Raw genomic sequence first — 17,848 nt, 5'->3', positions numbered from 1 at the left:
CGAGTCCCTTCGGGGTGAGAACGGCAGAATATAAATACTGTAAATAAATAAATAAATAAATAAATAAAATAATTCAGCCTGTATTATTTTTTATAAAACAGTGAAAATGAATAAAGACGACACTAAGTGGGGACAGAGACATTGTGTGCTGTAAAGTAGAATAAATAAAATGCTAATAAGTCTTTAAGTAGCTTAGCATCATGGAAAAGTGAATTAGAATTTGGTTTGAAGTATAGGTTTTACAAGTTATTCAGAGTATATCTAAGCCCAACCTTTCTCTGTTATATCTATTACAATTCACATTAGAGTTTGTGTTGTTAGGGTCAGTCTTTCAGTTTTAATATTTTGCCCCATAGTGTACCAAAAAAAGGGGAGAAAATACACACCTTCCTTACTTTGCACAGATTTAATGCATTATTCTTTCCAGGTTATTCATGTAACCATTACCCCCTTTCCACAGCACACACGCATTCAAACAGATGGATATGTTTCACTTTACTTTTAAATATTTTTTTATTTTGGAAAACATGTATAATTTGTGCTTTTTTAAATCAGGAGACGGCTCTACTCAACTAGCACAACAAAATGTAATATCCCATCTCTGGAAACAAAGGGGGATAATGGAGAGCCTTTTGAAGAAACAGCACATTCTCTGCTTTTCCTCCTCCTCCTCCTGTAAGGCAGAATGCTTTCCCTAGTAATGGAAATACAGTGTTGGAACATTGCTCCCCCCCCCCCCCCCAGTCCACCTCCTTTTCCCCTGCTGTGTCACTGTAGGTTTCAAAGCCACCCCAAGGGTCTGGCTCTGGAACAACTGAACCAGAAAAAGCAAATTACATGTATTCAGGGCACATCAATTAACATTGCTCTCATGCAGCTTCAAATATGCCACAAGCACTTTAAATACAGCAGGAGGCATCACTGACCTTGCTACTCCTGCTACTATTTGTAAGAGTGTGTATGTACACACTCACACACATGAAGTGTTACAGAGCTTTTGAGGCCATGAGACACACGGCAAAACTAAAAAGTTAGGTATACCAGGCTTATATATGTATGCATGTGCTTTCAATCTGGATGTCAATATATGGTGACCCATAGATTTCATAGGGTTTTCCTGTCAGATTTCTTCAGGTTTTAGCTTTCACAACCCCATATACACTCAACAGAATCTCTATAACTTTCTCCAAAGTATCATAAATCAGAAAATACACTAATATTTGGATCTGCTCACTGACTTAATCCAATACAAAGCAAGTGTTCATGATCCAAAAAACAACAAAAACACTGCTTCCCTGTTTCCCCTAAAATAAGACATCCCCAAAAAATAAGACCTAGTAGAGGTTTTGCTGAATTGCTAAATATAAGGCCTCCCCCGAAAGTAAGACCTAGCAAAGCTTTTGTTTGGAAGCATGCCCGGCGCCCACCAAACAAAACACCATAGCATGCAGGATTGGTAAATGTACATACCAGTTGTATACGAAAATAATGGTAGTAACAAGAAATTCTTGACAGAAGTCACAGTTTGTCTGGTTTGGTTATGTTGGTTTGTGATGACAACTACTGTACAGTATAGAATAAATTTTCATTTTTTGTTCAACAATAAATGTGAATTCTTCTTCATGGAAAAATAAGACCTAGCGCATCTTTGGGAGTAAAAAATAATATAAGACACTGTCTTATTTTCGGGGAAACATGGTATGTGAACTAAGTAGCAAAGCTCATCTTTTCTATATGGTTCAGCCAGGGATGACAACTGCATTGAGGCAACTGCTCCAGGCAGCAGATGTTGGAGAGCAGCCTCAAGTCTATTGCTCCTAACCCTGCTGGATTATATACGCCACATGATTCTTCCTTGACCCCAAACTGCTCTAAGCACTAGTTCACATGTAGCACTCTGGAGGTTGTTGGGGTACTCTAATTACCATCTGACCCTGCTGTCCAAGTCAATTGTGAAGAAAGATGGGAACTGTGGTCCACTGATAGTAGATACTCTGTCTCATCACCAGCATCCCAATAAGATGTAAGAGGCAGTCCATATAGTTTCAATATCTGGAAGGATGGCTGTGAGGGACATCTTGTCCTTTGCCCCAGGTAGACAGTATCTTAAGCAAAGCCCTAAATCCAGCCATTCCGCAAACCACAAGCTTGGGACTCTTGAACCCTCTTCCCTGAAAATGAATAGCAGTAGAAATAGTGACATATTTCTTAATTTCCATTTCCTTTTGCTTTGTCTCTCTTGTACTTTAGGCAAACCAGCTGACAAATTCAGAGCTTCTACAGCAGAGCCCTCCCAGCAATTATTGCATTACAACTCCCAGCAGTCCTTATCATAGGCAATGCCAGCTAGGATTAATGGGGACTGGCACTCCAACAGCAGCTAGATGGCCACAGGATTCCCACTCCTGCTTTTCTCAGTAACGGACTAGTGACTTAGATATCTCTGTGTTTTAAATTGTATGAGAGAAAATAGGGAGATGGCTTGAGAAAAGGTGGCATCCATGGGTTCAGGCAGTAAAATGAGGGTCTAAATGGGAAGACCATGAGGACTAGATTTCGGTCTCCACTGTTTTCACAGCTACCACCATATCCTTAACAAAATACTAGCTCTGATTCAGTTTCTCACTTTATAACTCTGACTTTGAAAACAGGATTGTCTTCTTTGCTTGTTTGGTCTGCAACACATTTTATTGGTATCAGCTGCTACATAAAGAGCCTCTTTAGGCACACACAACAGCTTGTACACATGCTGTGACTTCACACATTTCGATCTTGAACCACCACTGGGACTCAAATTCTACTTGTCAAGCCATGTCTGGGACTGAAGACAGTGAGAGAAGGATCCAGCACAGAACATAAGCCTAGCTGCTATTGCTCCATCAATACTCTATTGCTTGCAGCACATTGTCATCTGGAAGGCCTGGGCTCGACCTTTTGGGGGAAGGGGGGGGGGGGACAGATTGAGTAGATGGCCTGGCAACTAGGCAAATGGTTCTGATGATGTACAGTGAGACAGCAAGATGAAGAAAACGCCATTAGCCACTGCAGTTTCCTCCCTCCCTCCCTTTTTTCTTTCCTATCTTCATTTTTTTTTTTTTTAAGTGCACATAACAGGCTAGGCTAGTTGAATAATAACAGTCTGAGGGGTTTATGTAAATATACCACTGGAGTAGTACCCCCAAAGGGAGAAAATCCTATTTTCGGGCCTTGACTGACAACAGCAGCTGAATCTTGTTAGATTGAATATAAATCATATTAAGAGCATCTTTACACACTGAGCATGCATTTGCAAGCAAGCCCTAGAAAACAACAAAGGCTGTCCTACAAAATACGTTTATCTCTAACACTTTTTCAGCCTCCATCAAATTCTAGTGTGGCATATTTTGTTTTAAAGATACCCTGAGGGGCTGAGTTGTAAATTGCATCATTAAATCACATCTCAAGCAGCATGATTGTGGACTTAATTTCCCCCTAATGTCACCTACTTTCTCAAACACACAGCACATACAGTTCACCTGATCTGACCATGAAAATGCCAAAGTACTGACCAGAGGTAATGCTGTGTGCAACGCTCCAGGTAAGCAGAAGGCACCATTTATGACTTTTCAGCCCAGCAGATTATGTGAAATAGATCAGTTTTACATCCCAGCCTGATGCAAACTGTGATCCTATACACACTTACATGGGGGTAAATCTCATTTAATATGGGGAACTGCCTTTTTAGTAGGCAAGCATGGGGTGGCCCTGTCTTTCTTTCACTGAAGGGGCTGTTCACACATCAATTGTGTGTGGTAGGCTCTTGGGTTCATCTAGTACCCTCCATGTGACATCATTACTATATTTATTTTTATTCAGTTTTTACCCTGCCTTTCTGCCACCAAGGGATCCAATGTGGCTTACAAAATTTAATAGAAATTAACTAAAATGTGCATTACTAGACACATCAGTCATTGTTTCTATCATTTCAAACCTAAGGCAAACTGGTCACAGAGTTTTCTTGGCAAGATTTGTTCATAAGAGGTTTGTTTGTCATTTTCTGAGGCTGAGAATGTGTGACTTGCCCAAGGTCACCCTGTGGGTGAGTCAAAGTCCAATGTTAAAGTTAAAAAATTAAACATTATTATTATTATTATTATTATTATTATTATTATTATTATTTTAAAAGATAGTTAAAACTTAATTAAAAACAAACAATGAAAAATATGATCACTATCACTATTAATACTATTTCACCATATGGCATAGAAACCAACCAAAAGGCTGCTAAATAAAAAGATTTTAACATTCAGCCAGAATACATGCAGGGAGGGGTCTAACCAGACCCAACCAGATTATGTGACAAAGATACACATATAATATGTCTTATTTGAGCATTTCTTTTATCTTAAAAAGATGATGGAGGAAATATACTGATACATCTATGAAGTTCATCAAGAGAAGGGTGGTGTGAAGTATTCCTGTTACCCGGCATAGATAACATTGAGCTAGGTCGATCAATGGTCCAACTTAGTATAAGTTGGCTTTCTATGACTACATTTGGGGAAAATGGCCAGACAGCTCTCCGAAAGCAAGAATGATGCAGAAAGCATCCCTGAGCATTTCATTTACTTTGTGCACGACATAAGGAAATAATTTAATGCGTTGTCGAAGACTTTCATTGCCAGAATCTACATGTATATACTAAGTTTAGATGAAACATCCAGAAATTTTGTGTTTACATGCAGGTCCCATCTCCAAGATATTTATGCACATAGAATACAAATACAAGTATTCCAAAATCTGGGGCGGGGGGAACCAACAATCTAAAACGCATATGGTTCCAAGCATTTTGGATAAGGGATATTCAACCTGTACAGAATTTAGAAGATTCAAAGAATATATGTGACAGAAAGAACATCTTTTAAATGTTCAGTGTGATATTTATGCTTTGCAATTTAATGAAAGCTAAAGCTTCATACAGAGGTAAATTACTAAAAATCTAGTTCATAATTTCCAGACTTTTAGCCAATTATGGCAAAGTTATGAAAGCAGCGAGGGTAGAGGAATAGTGCTTGTTGTCAAAATCTTAACGTGGAGCAAGGACGGCACCCAGTGGCCAAACAGCTTCATTTCAGTTGTGCAATTTTTGAAAGAGTCAAGAATCTCTCTCTCTTCAATGCTCTACAACTAGAGAGATTGTAGCTGCAGTGCAATCCATGGATTTGACTGAACATGATCTAAAAGAACCGGCTACTATATTAATGAAAACGTTTACAAACTGGGAAAGTAACATTTATCAAAGCAATATGGGAATTCATCTGAATGTTCAACCTATTTTTTTAAAAGTTGCAAACCAAAATGATGGACACTGTTGTTGCTGTTGCTGTTGTTGTTGTTGTTGTCAGTAGTGGACTGGCCAAGGTGTCATCTTGCCCAGTTGCAAGTGCCTCCCTTTAAACATTAGACAATATATTAAAAATGTTAATGTCTTTTTAGTAGCTTGAAAATATAACAGGACTTATATTGTAAGACTAAATAACATAATAAAAACAACTTTTGAGGATACTTTATATTTAAGAATATAATACATAACTCTGAAAAAATAATTCTCAATCAGGTTATGTAATGTCAACACATATGTTATATAGACTCTTTACTATTTCTTATAAAAATTAAATGATAGCCTTATAGTTGTGGGTGGGCCTCCTGCCTTTTCTCCTGGCAATCAATATTTAGTAGTAATCCTAGTTGTTGACACTGCTGCTGATGCTGCTGATACTACAATTATTATTTCCGTCTCATCTTTTCAGAAATTGGAACTTAAAGTAGCTAACCTCATATTAAAATATAAATAGTTAAGAATTCACAAAATACAAAACACAAATAATGCAAAATAGATTTTTTTTTTTAAATCGTGACAGAAGCGACTTGAGAATGTATTGAGAGCAAGTTGCTTCTGGTGTGAGAGAATTGGCCATCTACAGAGATGTTGCCCATGGGACTCCTGGATGTGTTACCATCCTGCTGGGAGGCTTCTCTCATGTCCCCACCAGCTAGAACTGACAGGTGGGAGCTCACCCCATGTATCAGATTCGAATTGCCAACCTTCAGGTCAGCAGCCCAACCTTCAAGTCAGGAATTCAGCTAGCACGAGTTGAACCCATTGCGCCACTGCAGCTCACTGTAAAATAGATGTAAACCCACCATTATGCACATGCACACATACAACAGCACACCAATTAGCAACAACCTTTGTGACCATTCTTTTACTTCCATTTAGTACAATCACAGACAGGTAGCAATATAAGGACAGCGGCATGATGAGAAGGAAGATTTACTGAGGATAATAGAGAGCTGTGTTATATTCTTCCAACACTAACAAGTTTAGAAGAATAGGAAATGATTCACTGTTCTGTTCAACTTTTCCCTTCCCTTCAGAGTACTAGGTCCTGTTGTTCTTTAGGAATTTTTAATTCTACATTATTAACCCCAATAGTAAACCTAAATCCTATCATTTGTTTTTTTGTTTTTGTTTATTCATTCAGTCGCTGAATGGACCAGCCCACGCCAGAGCTCCCTGTCGGCCGTCGCTGCCCCCAGCTCCTTCAAGGTCAAGCCAGTCACTTCAAGGATGCCATCTATCCATCTTGCCCTTGGTTGGCCCCTCTTCCTTTTTCCTTCCATTTACTCCTCTCTAAAGTAGTCCCATTGAATCAATGGGATTTATATGCATGTTGATTCACTATTCTACAACTGATGGAATAGAACCTATTCTAGTGGGCTAACCAACATATACCAGCCTTAATTATTATGCTCAGTATTGTATATTCTTGCAAGAAACATGGCTTTGTCATTGCTCTCCTTCCATGCCTCTTTCTGGTGAACATTTAGCACTATGTCTGACCCACTTTGTCATTGCTGTGTACTTCATTGCCCTGCTTCATGCCATAGGCTTGGGTTAATGGAGGCTGGCAAACACAGAACGACTTGCTAGAAAGGAGGAAGCGATACACGGCTACGTGCTCCCTTTCATCACATGTTTCCCATCCTTGTTATCTGATGGAAAACTGTGGAAGAAACAAGTGCTGCTCAGAACTACTGTGCTCAGCTAATCTCAGTGTAGGGAAGTCTATGTGTGGAGATGGCACATGGCAGGGCTATTTTTCCTCATGTCATGGATATGAGGTACAGCTTCTTTGTGATAAAATGTCAGTTTCGTCAAATGATGAACTGTAAAATGTCAGTAAAACACAATGCAGTTTGTGTTTGGAAAGAGACAACGGAAAGATAAGAATGAAGAAAGGGGTTCTGTAATTTTATGTCAGAGAGGAATTATTTTCATTGTGGCAGGAAAAGATAGTCCAAAACAACTTCTCAGGATTTATGCCTTGCTTTAGTATTTCAAATACATTTCAAGTGATATGTATTTTCAAAAACAGACTAAAACAGTGATACTCTTTGCCTTGAATGTTCACCAGGAAACATTTGGCCTTCCAGATGTTGCTTGACTGCTTATCCTATAATTAATAGATAAAATAACAAGTGATGAGGAATATTGGGAGTTTCAATCCAACGACATCTGGAGGGACATATCCCCATTGCTAAGTTAGATAGAAAAGCAGGATAGAAATGTAAATAAATACATTTTCTTCCAAAAACCTTTCATTATTACACAAAACTCATGGTGCTGAGGTTCTTTGTGTACACATAAAGTACAATTGTTGGGATTGTTCTCCTTGCAACTATTCAGTCCAAGCACATCTAATAACCATTTCTGATTTTCCAGAAATTCGTAAGTAAACACCTATTACCTGATAAGCCTTTGGAAACAACAGAAGCAAGGATAGTGAAGAAAATAGCATCACAAATACCCATGCAGTGTTTTATAGCAGTTTCATTGCAATTTATGGTATTCCTTTTAGCATAAGGATGTATTCATCAATAACTTTGGCCTTTTTTCACAGCATTCATTCTTCAAGCCTAACATGCCAACATATTGGCTAATAAAAATGGAAACTGCTGATACTGAAAAAGTAAATTGCTTGTTTTCTTTCTTCTGACCAATATGTTTAGCAGAAACACCAGGAATAAAGCACAGTTGACAGTTTTACATCTTTGGTAAAAAGTGATTTTAAACCATCTCCAAAATAGGCCAAAGATAGAAAGAATTTGTGTTATGCCTTAGTATAGGCTACTAACTCACTACCAGTTTTTTGACAAATCTTCTAAAAATTGTAGCAGTTTCCTTGAACACTGTAAGGTTTGGGCAGTTGTTTCTTTCAATAAAGAAACTATAAAAGAAACAACTAGGAAACAAACTATATTTGTTCTGTCTTGTAGAATCAGTGGTCTCATAGTTCCTGACTAGTTTAAAATAAAGTTTCTATTGCAGATTTATTCTGGAGTCTCCTTTTACTCAACCTCTGATAAATCTTTGTGTAATTTTTCACTTACTGCATTTCTTTAATGCATAATGAATGAGCAGTAGTGCTATTTTGACTTATATATTTTGCAGAAATCTGGAAATAGTTCAATTTAAAGAAATGCTTCCTTTTTCTTTTAGGCCCATATAATCAGGAAACTATATATCTAGCACTCACAGACCTCATTCAAAGTCTGACATAGAAAACTTCTGCCAGTCAGAAGTTTTCTTTCTTTGTGGAAAGATATATTTTGCATAAAGGGATCCCCTTAGCACCAGTTCTATTCACAACAGATCAAGTTTATGATGTGTGAAAATCTGAAACAACAGTTGTGACTGATTATTTCCAGGTCAATGGAATGACAAATCTGCTCTTAAATTTAGTCAGAACTTTAAAAAGGAGCCATCCAGGTCCAGACCTGTAACCATAAAACATGCTCGGCATCTTTGATAAGTCACTTACAATTCAGACTCAAATGGATTCCAATTGACATGGGAGCCACCAGCCATCATAGTATAATGAGTGGGAAACCTTTAGCTTCCATGTCAGCAGAGTGGTGACTGTTTCCAGTTTTAAGCCAGAATCCTGATTGGTAGAAGAAGGAATTACAAAATTATCAGTCTGTGCTCCCATAATCAATGCAATCAGATTTTTTTTTTTCGTGTCAGGAGCAACCGGAGTTGCTTCTGGAGTGAGAGAATTGGCCGTCTGCAAGGACGTTGCCCAGGGGACGCCCGGATGTTTTGATGTTTTACCATCCTTGTGGGAGGCTTCTCTCATGTCCCCGCATGGAGCTGGAGCTGATAGAGGGAGCTCGTCCGCACTCTCCCCGGGTGGGATTCGAACCTGGCAGCTTTCAGGTCAGCAACCCAACCTTCAAGTCACGAGGCTTTTATCCCCTTGGCCACCGGGGGCTCCTAATGCAATCAGATGACTTCACCCACTTATGGTCTGAGTGGATGATGTAATTGTTCAGATTATATAGCCTCTCTTCTTATTCTTATTGCCCCCACTCCTCACCAGCCAACAAATGCTTATGAGTGAATGAGGAGCTGTAGCAGCTAAACAGGGAGTGCAGGAGAAGTAACTATGGTCATAGAGAGAAAGGAAAAAGTGAACAACAATGATGAAGGAAAGACACACACTGAACTTATGCTTGCATATATCACTAACAGAATGGAAGCCATATGCATAACTTTAAAGGAGCAGGGCACCTTGAATAGCTCATTTAAAGTTTGGATGAAACCTCAAAGCAAATTTATCACCCCACTGACATGAAAACCCACCAGTCATTGCAGCCTGTGGTTCTTAATATATCTGCGTATTACAGCTGTCATCATTATTTTTTATAGGAGTTGGGGGTTCACTTGTATCTGAAAGATCACAGATTCCCCATCCTTGATCTATATCACATTCATAATGCTTAACTTATACATAATGGTTTGCATCCGGAAGTGTGCTTATCTAGAAAGATAATAAACAGGAGGTTAAAAATGGTAGGTAGGGAGAACAGGTTTGTAAGACAGTTTTGGTATATCACTGCTCAGAGTTTTGGACCAGAAAAATTAAGGGAAAGGGGTTTTTAAATGTTTACAAGGAGCTGCACAAAATGTCAAGATTCCTACTAATATACAGTGTTGCACAACCTTTTGCACATTTTGTAAAACTAGCATTTCCAGAATGTTTTCTCCACTATGCCATCCCTAGATCCAACCTAATACATATAGGATGAACTACAGTAATATTCATACATGCACAATGAGAGAGCATGTATTCCTGCACATCAATTTAATGGATTCTGCATAGAGCTTTTTTGCATATTCATGGTTTAATTAATGCTGCTCATTAATTCTGTCAACTGAAGTAAATTTTCTTATAAAAGAAAGAAAGAAAAAAGAAAAGAAATCCTGCAATCGTGATTGCTGATATCTCTGTTTAAGATCACTATCTAGCAAAGGCAAGCAGTCAAGGTACCTGAACAGAAATATTAATAGTACACTTTAAGCCAAAGATTCATAAAAAAGTGATTCATTCTATTGTATAATGGGGTTTCTCTTGAGTGTTGTTTATGCCACAAAGAGGAACATCTCATAAAAATATAAATAATGCAAAACATCCATTAAATATTGATCTTGCACATAGTATTCGCAGCTGAACAATTAAGTTTCTGCTTTAAAAAAAAGCTTATTGTAAATTACACATCACAAGAGAACTGTAAACAGCCCTTTGGAAAGGGCAAAAGTTCAAATTTAAGGTGGCATTTGTGGGATTCCTCACCATCACAATTTAAAAGCCTTTTCACTTGACTACTTCTGGCCTTAAATTTTGATCAGTGATACACCAGTATCACTGGTGCAAAACTGTCCTGCACGTTTTCTGATTCCTGGTTAGAGGCTTTCTAAACACAGGTGCATTAATTAATTAATTAATTTACAGTATTTATACCCCGCCCTTCTCAACCCGAAGGGGACTTTGAGCGTCTTACAAAACACACATTCAATGCCGATTATACAATTAACAAGGCCAGACAACACAAACAGAGGTAAAGGCAGTTTTGGAGGCTGTGCTTGACTCCGGCCACGGGGGGTGCTGTTGCTCCATCTTCCGTGCTTTCCTCGGCTCAGTGTCCTTAAGTGTGCCCTTATTACCTCCCTGCAAAAAGCGGTACCTACTTATCTACTTGCATTTCTGCTTTCGACCTGCTAGGTGAGCTGGGGCTAACGGCGGGTGCTCATCCTGACCCTGGCTCGAACTGCTGACCTTTCAATCAACAGGATTTTTCCACAGCACAGCACTTTAGCCTGCTGTGTTAAGTCCGTATTAAATCTATATTCATGTGGCTTGAAACCATGGTTTAAAGCAGGGGCCTCAAATGTTTTAAGTCGAAACCCGGTTTCTGGTCCCTCAGACTGTTGGGGGGGGGGTCCAAACTATAGTTTAAAAAAAATGAATGAATTTCTGTGCACACCGTACAATATCTTAATTGTAGTACAAAGAAAACATGAAAGAACAATACAATATTTAACATGAAGAACAATTAACCAACATAAACTTACCAATATTTCAATGCGAAGTGTGGGTCTGCTTTTGGCAGATGAGATAGTCAAGTCAATTAGGATTGTTGTTGTTGTTGTGTGCCTTCAAATCGTTTAGGGTGGGGGGCAGGCAAATGACCTTGGAGGGCCACATTCAGCCTGCGGGACTTTATTTGGGGACCCATGATTTAAAGTCTTTTTTAGTTAAGTTGATTTGACACTTGAGTGACTGGGTTTGATCGGCAGAGGATCATCCACTGATATATCACATCAAACCACAGTTAACAATTTAGTCTGCTGTGAATAGTCAGACATCACATTAAAACAAAACTAAGTCACTGGAACTACCATATGTTTTTTTATGATGTCAAATTTGTCTCACTGCTTTCCTGGAACCACTGTTTGATGGTGATAAAGGGTGAAAAACACCATTATCATCCTAGAGAGATTTCCAAAGGGAATGGATGCTTAATGGCCATTATATTCCTAAACAAGGGTTCAGTTTCTGCCCTTAACCAGAATGGCCCTCGCATATTCTTTGGCATACCAAATGCCTGGGATATCAATGACAGATTATGAGTCTCTCCTATCTTTCTATCATATCTACTGAGCTAGGTCTTTGCGGCCAGGCAGATTGGTTGGGGAGTCCTTTTTAGCATCAGAAGCAAATGCTAGCAGAGAACAGCAACCTCCACAGTGGCATGAAAGAGTTCATTTGTATTGATATTTTCTGCATTCACTTTGCAGTTCAAGGCTAGGAGAACAAACTGGGGGAGTGATTCTTCTTCTCTGTTGCCAACCTGCTTGAATGTTTCTCCTAGCTGGTTGAAGTGGATTTTTATTTTGTTTGCTTTCACACTATACAATCCTGGAAGGCCATCTTCCATTTCCCAGTCTGGGGGCAGTGCATCCCAATCCAGGCACAGGCATGGTCTGAGTAGAATTTGTTTAGGGGACCAGCTCTACATTTGGCTATGCAGAGATGCTGGACCACATCAAGGAAAGATTGAGGATGCTTCTCTGCTATAAACCATCTGTTGCATCATGTATAATCCACAAAGATTAGGCTGCAGCAGCAACATGTGTCAGTGTTTGGTAATGAAAGAACTCCTGCAGCTACAGCCAGTTCCAGAACAAGACACCGTAACACACTAGAAGTTACAAAAAGTATTTCAAATATAATAGGGGGAAGGGGGGGGGGGGGCAAAATGAACTTATAGATCAGAGTAGTTACAAATTTTTTGCCAAACAAAAACAGCTATGTTCACTGTAACATGTAACTATGTTCACTGTAACTATGTTCACTGTAATGTAGCATCAAGCCAGAAATCCAACCTGTATTGGACAGAATGCTTGTAAAGAAACAGATCACAAAGAAACCAATCACAGTTATTTCCTTGATCTCCACTCCATCCCTGCCCCTTTTATACATCCTGCCCAGCATTCAACAATTGGACAATGCAGCACACAACCCACAGAAGTGCAAAACATTGCTCCTTGCCTCCCTCAGACTAGACAGCTCTTTGGGTTTCATTATCAGAAATGATGATCAGAAAAAAAGGCTTGACACTGGTGCTTTTTTGAACTACAACTCCCACTCTTCAAAGCTAAAGTCAATGTAGATTGGGGGTTTTGAGACCTGCAGTCCACAGAAATATCTTTGCCACATTATTTATAGATTGTAAGCCTGTCTTCTTTTTATTGGTCATGTGTAGGGCACTCTGGGTGACATTCAGCTAAGGAGCATTTCAGCATTTGAAGTAAATAAATTGAATGACTAAAAGGAGGCTTCCTCTATCTTGAAGCACCCAAAGGAAATAAATATTAGCTAAGTTGTATCATGTTTGTAGACTTTTAAGGGTTGAAGAAAATTGACCTTTCAATAATATTTGTGTAGGTTTCTGGATCAGGACCATTGTAGAAAAAAATATTTTTTGGAGAAAAAAATAGAAAAAAGAGAGAGCTGGGTACCGGTTGTACTTTGATGTACTTGGGTCTCTTCTGACATACTTTAAATACATTCCTAAAAACTTTGCCAATTTACTTGCTTCACTTCTCCCCACAATCTTTATGTTTTGGAGTCTACATTATACTTCTTCTATGTAAATGTGCCCTTGCTTTCAGTTCTGCATTGGTCCCTACTTCCAACTAGATGACTCATCCACACCACCATGACATATTTATAAACTTGCTTGATATGTACTAGATACTGTACAAAAATTAAAGATACAAGTTCTTTGCAGATTCATAACCTAAAGGCACAACTACACTGTAGAATTAATGCAGTTCGACATCACTTCATCTGCCATGGCTCCATGAAGGCCATCATGTAGTTTTACATGATTTTGGGGGGGGGGGGGGAGAGAGGGAGAGAAATCAGGAGACGGAGGGAGTAAACAATTGAAAAGGGGTGGTTACAAGTAGGGAACAAGGACAATTACTTATGATTTTTCCTCTCTCTTTTTTGTTAAATTTCTATATCTTTGTTTTCATTTAACAAGAAATAAAGAAGATTTTGTCACATTACCAGACTGGACCCAACTGTTGATACATCTACTTGGGTGTTAAGAATAAAAGGGCAAGGTGGCCAACATGGATAGGGGATACATCAGAGAAGCCACGTGATTACAAATATCACTAAAACAACTTCAAGAACTTTCCTATAGGTTACATGGTGTCAAAGAAAATGTTAGAAGTATTTAAAAAAACAGATTTCTGTGCCACAGGAGAATAATTCTTTTCCCAAAGAACTGCTTATTTTTGCTGGGCTCAAAAAGATCCTTTTTAATAATTGATTTCAGAATATAATAAAACATTATTATTACCTTGAATTTATCAACTTCTGCCTTTGAGCATGTTGCATGGTAAGACAGTACCTGCACGAGAATAAAATTGTCACAAATAAGAAGCTGAAATTACACAGTTACTGAGGAAATTATTTCAATGGTTAATTAATAATTTGCATCACCCATTGCATATGAAATATTATAGCTAATTACAAATCGTGACTCATACTTGCAGCACTCACTTCCTAGGTCAAGGTGGGGAAAGTGCAACCCAAAGGTCTAACCTTCTTTTTTGAAAATGACTTTTGAGCACCTGCAGCAACTTGAAAATTCTCCCACTCCATTCTAGGGGATGAAATGTTATATGAAATGCATGCAGTAAATAATATGTTTCAGACAGTTTTGTTGTTCTAAAGTGTTTCCTTGAATGAGAAAGAAACTTAGTAATTCTGAATTTTCTTAAATATAGTTTCCAAACATGTGACAGTAAGTATATATTTTCATTGTTTGCTACCTATAAAGTTTTTCCATTAAGTATGGTATCTCAGGAACTAAACATACCAAAAACCTGGACACAGCATATTATTTGAGAACACAGAAATGATGGACCGCTCTAACAACCATCATGTCAGATTACACAGAGAAGCTATTGATATCCACAAGCCATTGAAATCTGCAAGCATGTGGACAATTTCAACGGAAAGGAGGAAACAATGAAAAAAATCTGGCTACCAATATTTAAAAAAAAACTTTAAAATCAGGACAGTCAATAAAGAACACATAAAAGACGGGAATTCCAGACATGAAACAATCAGGGCCAGCTAACACCTCCTAACAAAGGATTACTCCAGGCAGAAAGCAGCCAGGCTTTGAAGCTGCAAGACCATTCAATGCTAATAAAGGTGGTCAATTGCAACATTCACACTTACCTCAAGCAGACAAGAGATCTTTCTCCTAACGTGGACTTTTCACAGATATAAAAACCCCACTTGCCTAGCTTGCCTAGCTTCACAAGCTCTCAGGATGCCTGCCATAGATGTGGGTGAAACGTCAGGAGAGAATGCTTCTAGAACATGACTATACAGCCTGGAAAACTCACAGCAACCCATTAAAGCCTTCGACAACACAGAACAAAAATACTCTCAAAGTGGCAGACACAGAATTGCATGTTGTATATCCACTGATTAAAAACACAGACCTGCCTAACCAATAGTTTCAACTAGAATAGTCCAACTCAATCAAGAGGAATTTGGTAACTCAATTTACAGATCTTCCATTGATTAACTGGACCTAGATTAGTTAAGTCTAACAATTAGATTTGCCCGAAGAGTGCAAACCTATGTTCTCTCCATAGAAATAAGCTTTACCTTGTTCAATGACAGTCACTTGAATCTAGACAAAACTCTATTATAGAAATAACTATAAGAAGGAAATTTTGCCAATCGCATTACTATTAATTTGATGTTTCTGTATCACTGGAAACTATTAGATATCCTGCCTGCTTCTGTTTTTAGCCAGTTACCATTCAAGGTAGAGCCATGATAGCTATGAATGTTTATGGAGAGCCTTTTCAATGGCACTATTCTGACTATGCAAAGCTATTCCCAGGAAGTCTTCGAAATGTCAAAGTCTTTTCAGTATTAGGAGCTGTTATTTCTCAGGCATTTGCAAAATCTTTTTAATGTATTTATTGAAGCTGAAGGTTATGTTGATTTTATTATTTACTTGAAATTGCCTTGCTTATCCTTGCTGCTTATTGTTTTATTATAAGCTGCCTGGAAAAATGTATCTTCAGGTGACATATAAATAAATAAAATTTATATTGATGTCTCCAGAAAATAAACCCAGCGGATCAAAATACTATCTCTATCCATACTAATGAGATAAGTTAGATCATACTGAGCAGCAGACTTTTCCTTATGTGTGAAAAATCTATCACTATAACACAGATACCTATCCAGTCAACCTCTGAAACTCATTGATTTTATCATGTTTGAGATATATGGGTTCCACTTTACAACAGAAATGAGAAAAAGGAAACACGAGTCACTTCCCTTTCAAAGAACGTTCTAAAAACAATAAGTTCTTATTAATCTCTTAAGTGTTTAGCATTTTAATAGGCTCCCAGTTGTCCTATCCTTGTCTATTAAATTGGGATGACCCTACATCAGTACCATAATAAACAATCACATGCCTGTCTGAGCTTTTAGGTAAAGATTAATATCCTGCAACCATGGGATGTTTTTCTTTTGAAGTGTGATTAAAAAAAAAAAGAAATTAAGAGAGTGTGTTGCCGAAGGCTTTCATGTCCAGAATCACTGGGTTGCTATGAGTTTTCCAGACTAATGTTTCACCCACATCTATGGCAGGCATCCTCAGAGGTTGTGAGGTCTGTTAGAAACTAGGCAAGTGGGGTTTTATATCTCTGTGGAATTTTCAGGTTGGGAAAAAGAACTCTTGTCTACCTGAGGCAAGTGTGAATGTAGTAACTGGCCACTTTGGTTAGCACTGAATAGCATTTCAGCTTCAAAGCCTGGCTGCTTCCTGACTGAGACACTTCTTTATTGGGAGGTGTTAGCTGGTGCTGATTGTTTCCTGTCAGGAAATCCCTTTTTTCCTAAGTGTTGTTCTTGTCCTGATTTGCCAAACACAGTGCCCAAACACAAATCAATGAAAGGCACTGCAAACTAATTCAACCAGAGAGGTCAGCCATAGCAGAGAACTTGATGGACCAACTTGGATACAACAGATTATCTGAGGACACAGAAATGCTGGACCACTCTAAAAACCACAATGTTAGACTACTCAGAGAAGCCACTGAAATCCACAAGCATGTGGACAATTTCAACAGAAAGGAAGAAATCATGAAAATGAACAAAATCATAGAATCATAGAATTGTAGAGTTGGAAGAGACCTCATGGGCCATCCAGTCTAACCCCCTGCCAAGAAGCAGGAAATCGCATTCAAAGCACCCCCGACAGATGGCCATCCAGCCTCTGCTTAAAAGCCTCCAAAGAAGGAGCCTCCACCATACTCCAGGGCAGAGAGTTCCACTGCTGAACAGCCCTCACAGTGAAGAAGTTCTTCCTGATGTTCAGGTGGAATCTCCTTTCCTGTAGTTTGAAGCCATTGTTCCGTGTCCTAGTCTGCAGGGCAGCAGAAAACAAGCTTGCTCTCTCCTCCCTATGACCTCCCCTCACATATTTGTACATGGCTATCATGTCTCCTCTTAGCCTTCTCTTCTGCAGGCTAAACATGCTCAGTTCTTTAAGCTGCTCCTCATAGGGCTTGTTTTCCAGACCTTTGATCATTTTAGTTGCCCTCCTCTGGACACATTCCAGCTTGTCAACATCTCCCTTCAATTGCAGTGACCAGAATTAGACACAGTATTCCAGGTGTGGTCTGACCAAGGCAGAATAGAGGGGTAGCAGGACTTCCCTGGATCTAGACGCTATACCCCTATTGAAGCAGGCCAAAATCCCATTGGCTTTCTTAGCAGCCGCATCACATTGCTGGCTCATGTTTAACTTGTTGTTCACAAGGACTGCAAGATCTTTTTCACATGTACTGCTGTCAAGCCAGGCGTCCCCCATTCTGTATCTTTGATTTCCATTTTTTCTGCCG

The 17,848-nt window shown here is 38.8% G+C and overlaps 1 protein-coding gene across 3 annotated transcripts in view; it reads right to left on the bottom strand.

Moving 5' to 3' along the window:
• The window catches only part of pde11a (phosphodiesterase 11A), a 240,910-nt gene that overhangs the window by 68,044 nt on the left and 155,018 nt on the right, over positions 1 to 17,848 (bottom strand). For 2 of the 3 annotated variants that reach the window (XR_010002350.1, XM_062969150.1), the window contains exon 10: positions 14,263 to 14,313. The exons of the other annotated variant lie outside the window; for it this stretch is intronic. Coding sequence is in view for 1 of the 2 variants with exons in the window: in XM_062969150.1 (XP_062825220.1) it covers positions 14,263 to 14,313 (51 nt within the window). In the remaining variant the exon portion in view is untranslated. The remainder of the gene's footprint in view (positions 1 to 14,262; positions 14,314 to 17,848) is intronic. 3 annotated transcript variants of the gene reach the window in all.

This window comes from Anolis carolinensis, chromosome 1 (genome assembly GCF_035594765.1).
Source record: "Anolis carolinensis isolate JA03-04 chromosome 1, rAnoCar3.1.pri, whole genome shotgun sequence".
NCBI lineage: Eukaryota > Metazoa > Chordata > Lepidosauria > Squamata > Dactyloidae > Anolis > Anolis carolinensis.
Note: the sequence above shows the minus strand (reverse complement) of the source record. Positions and strands in the feature narration are given on the sequence as shown.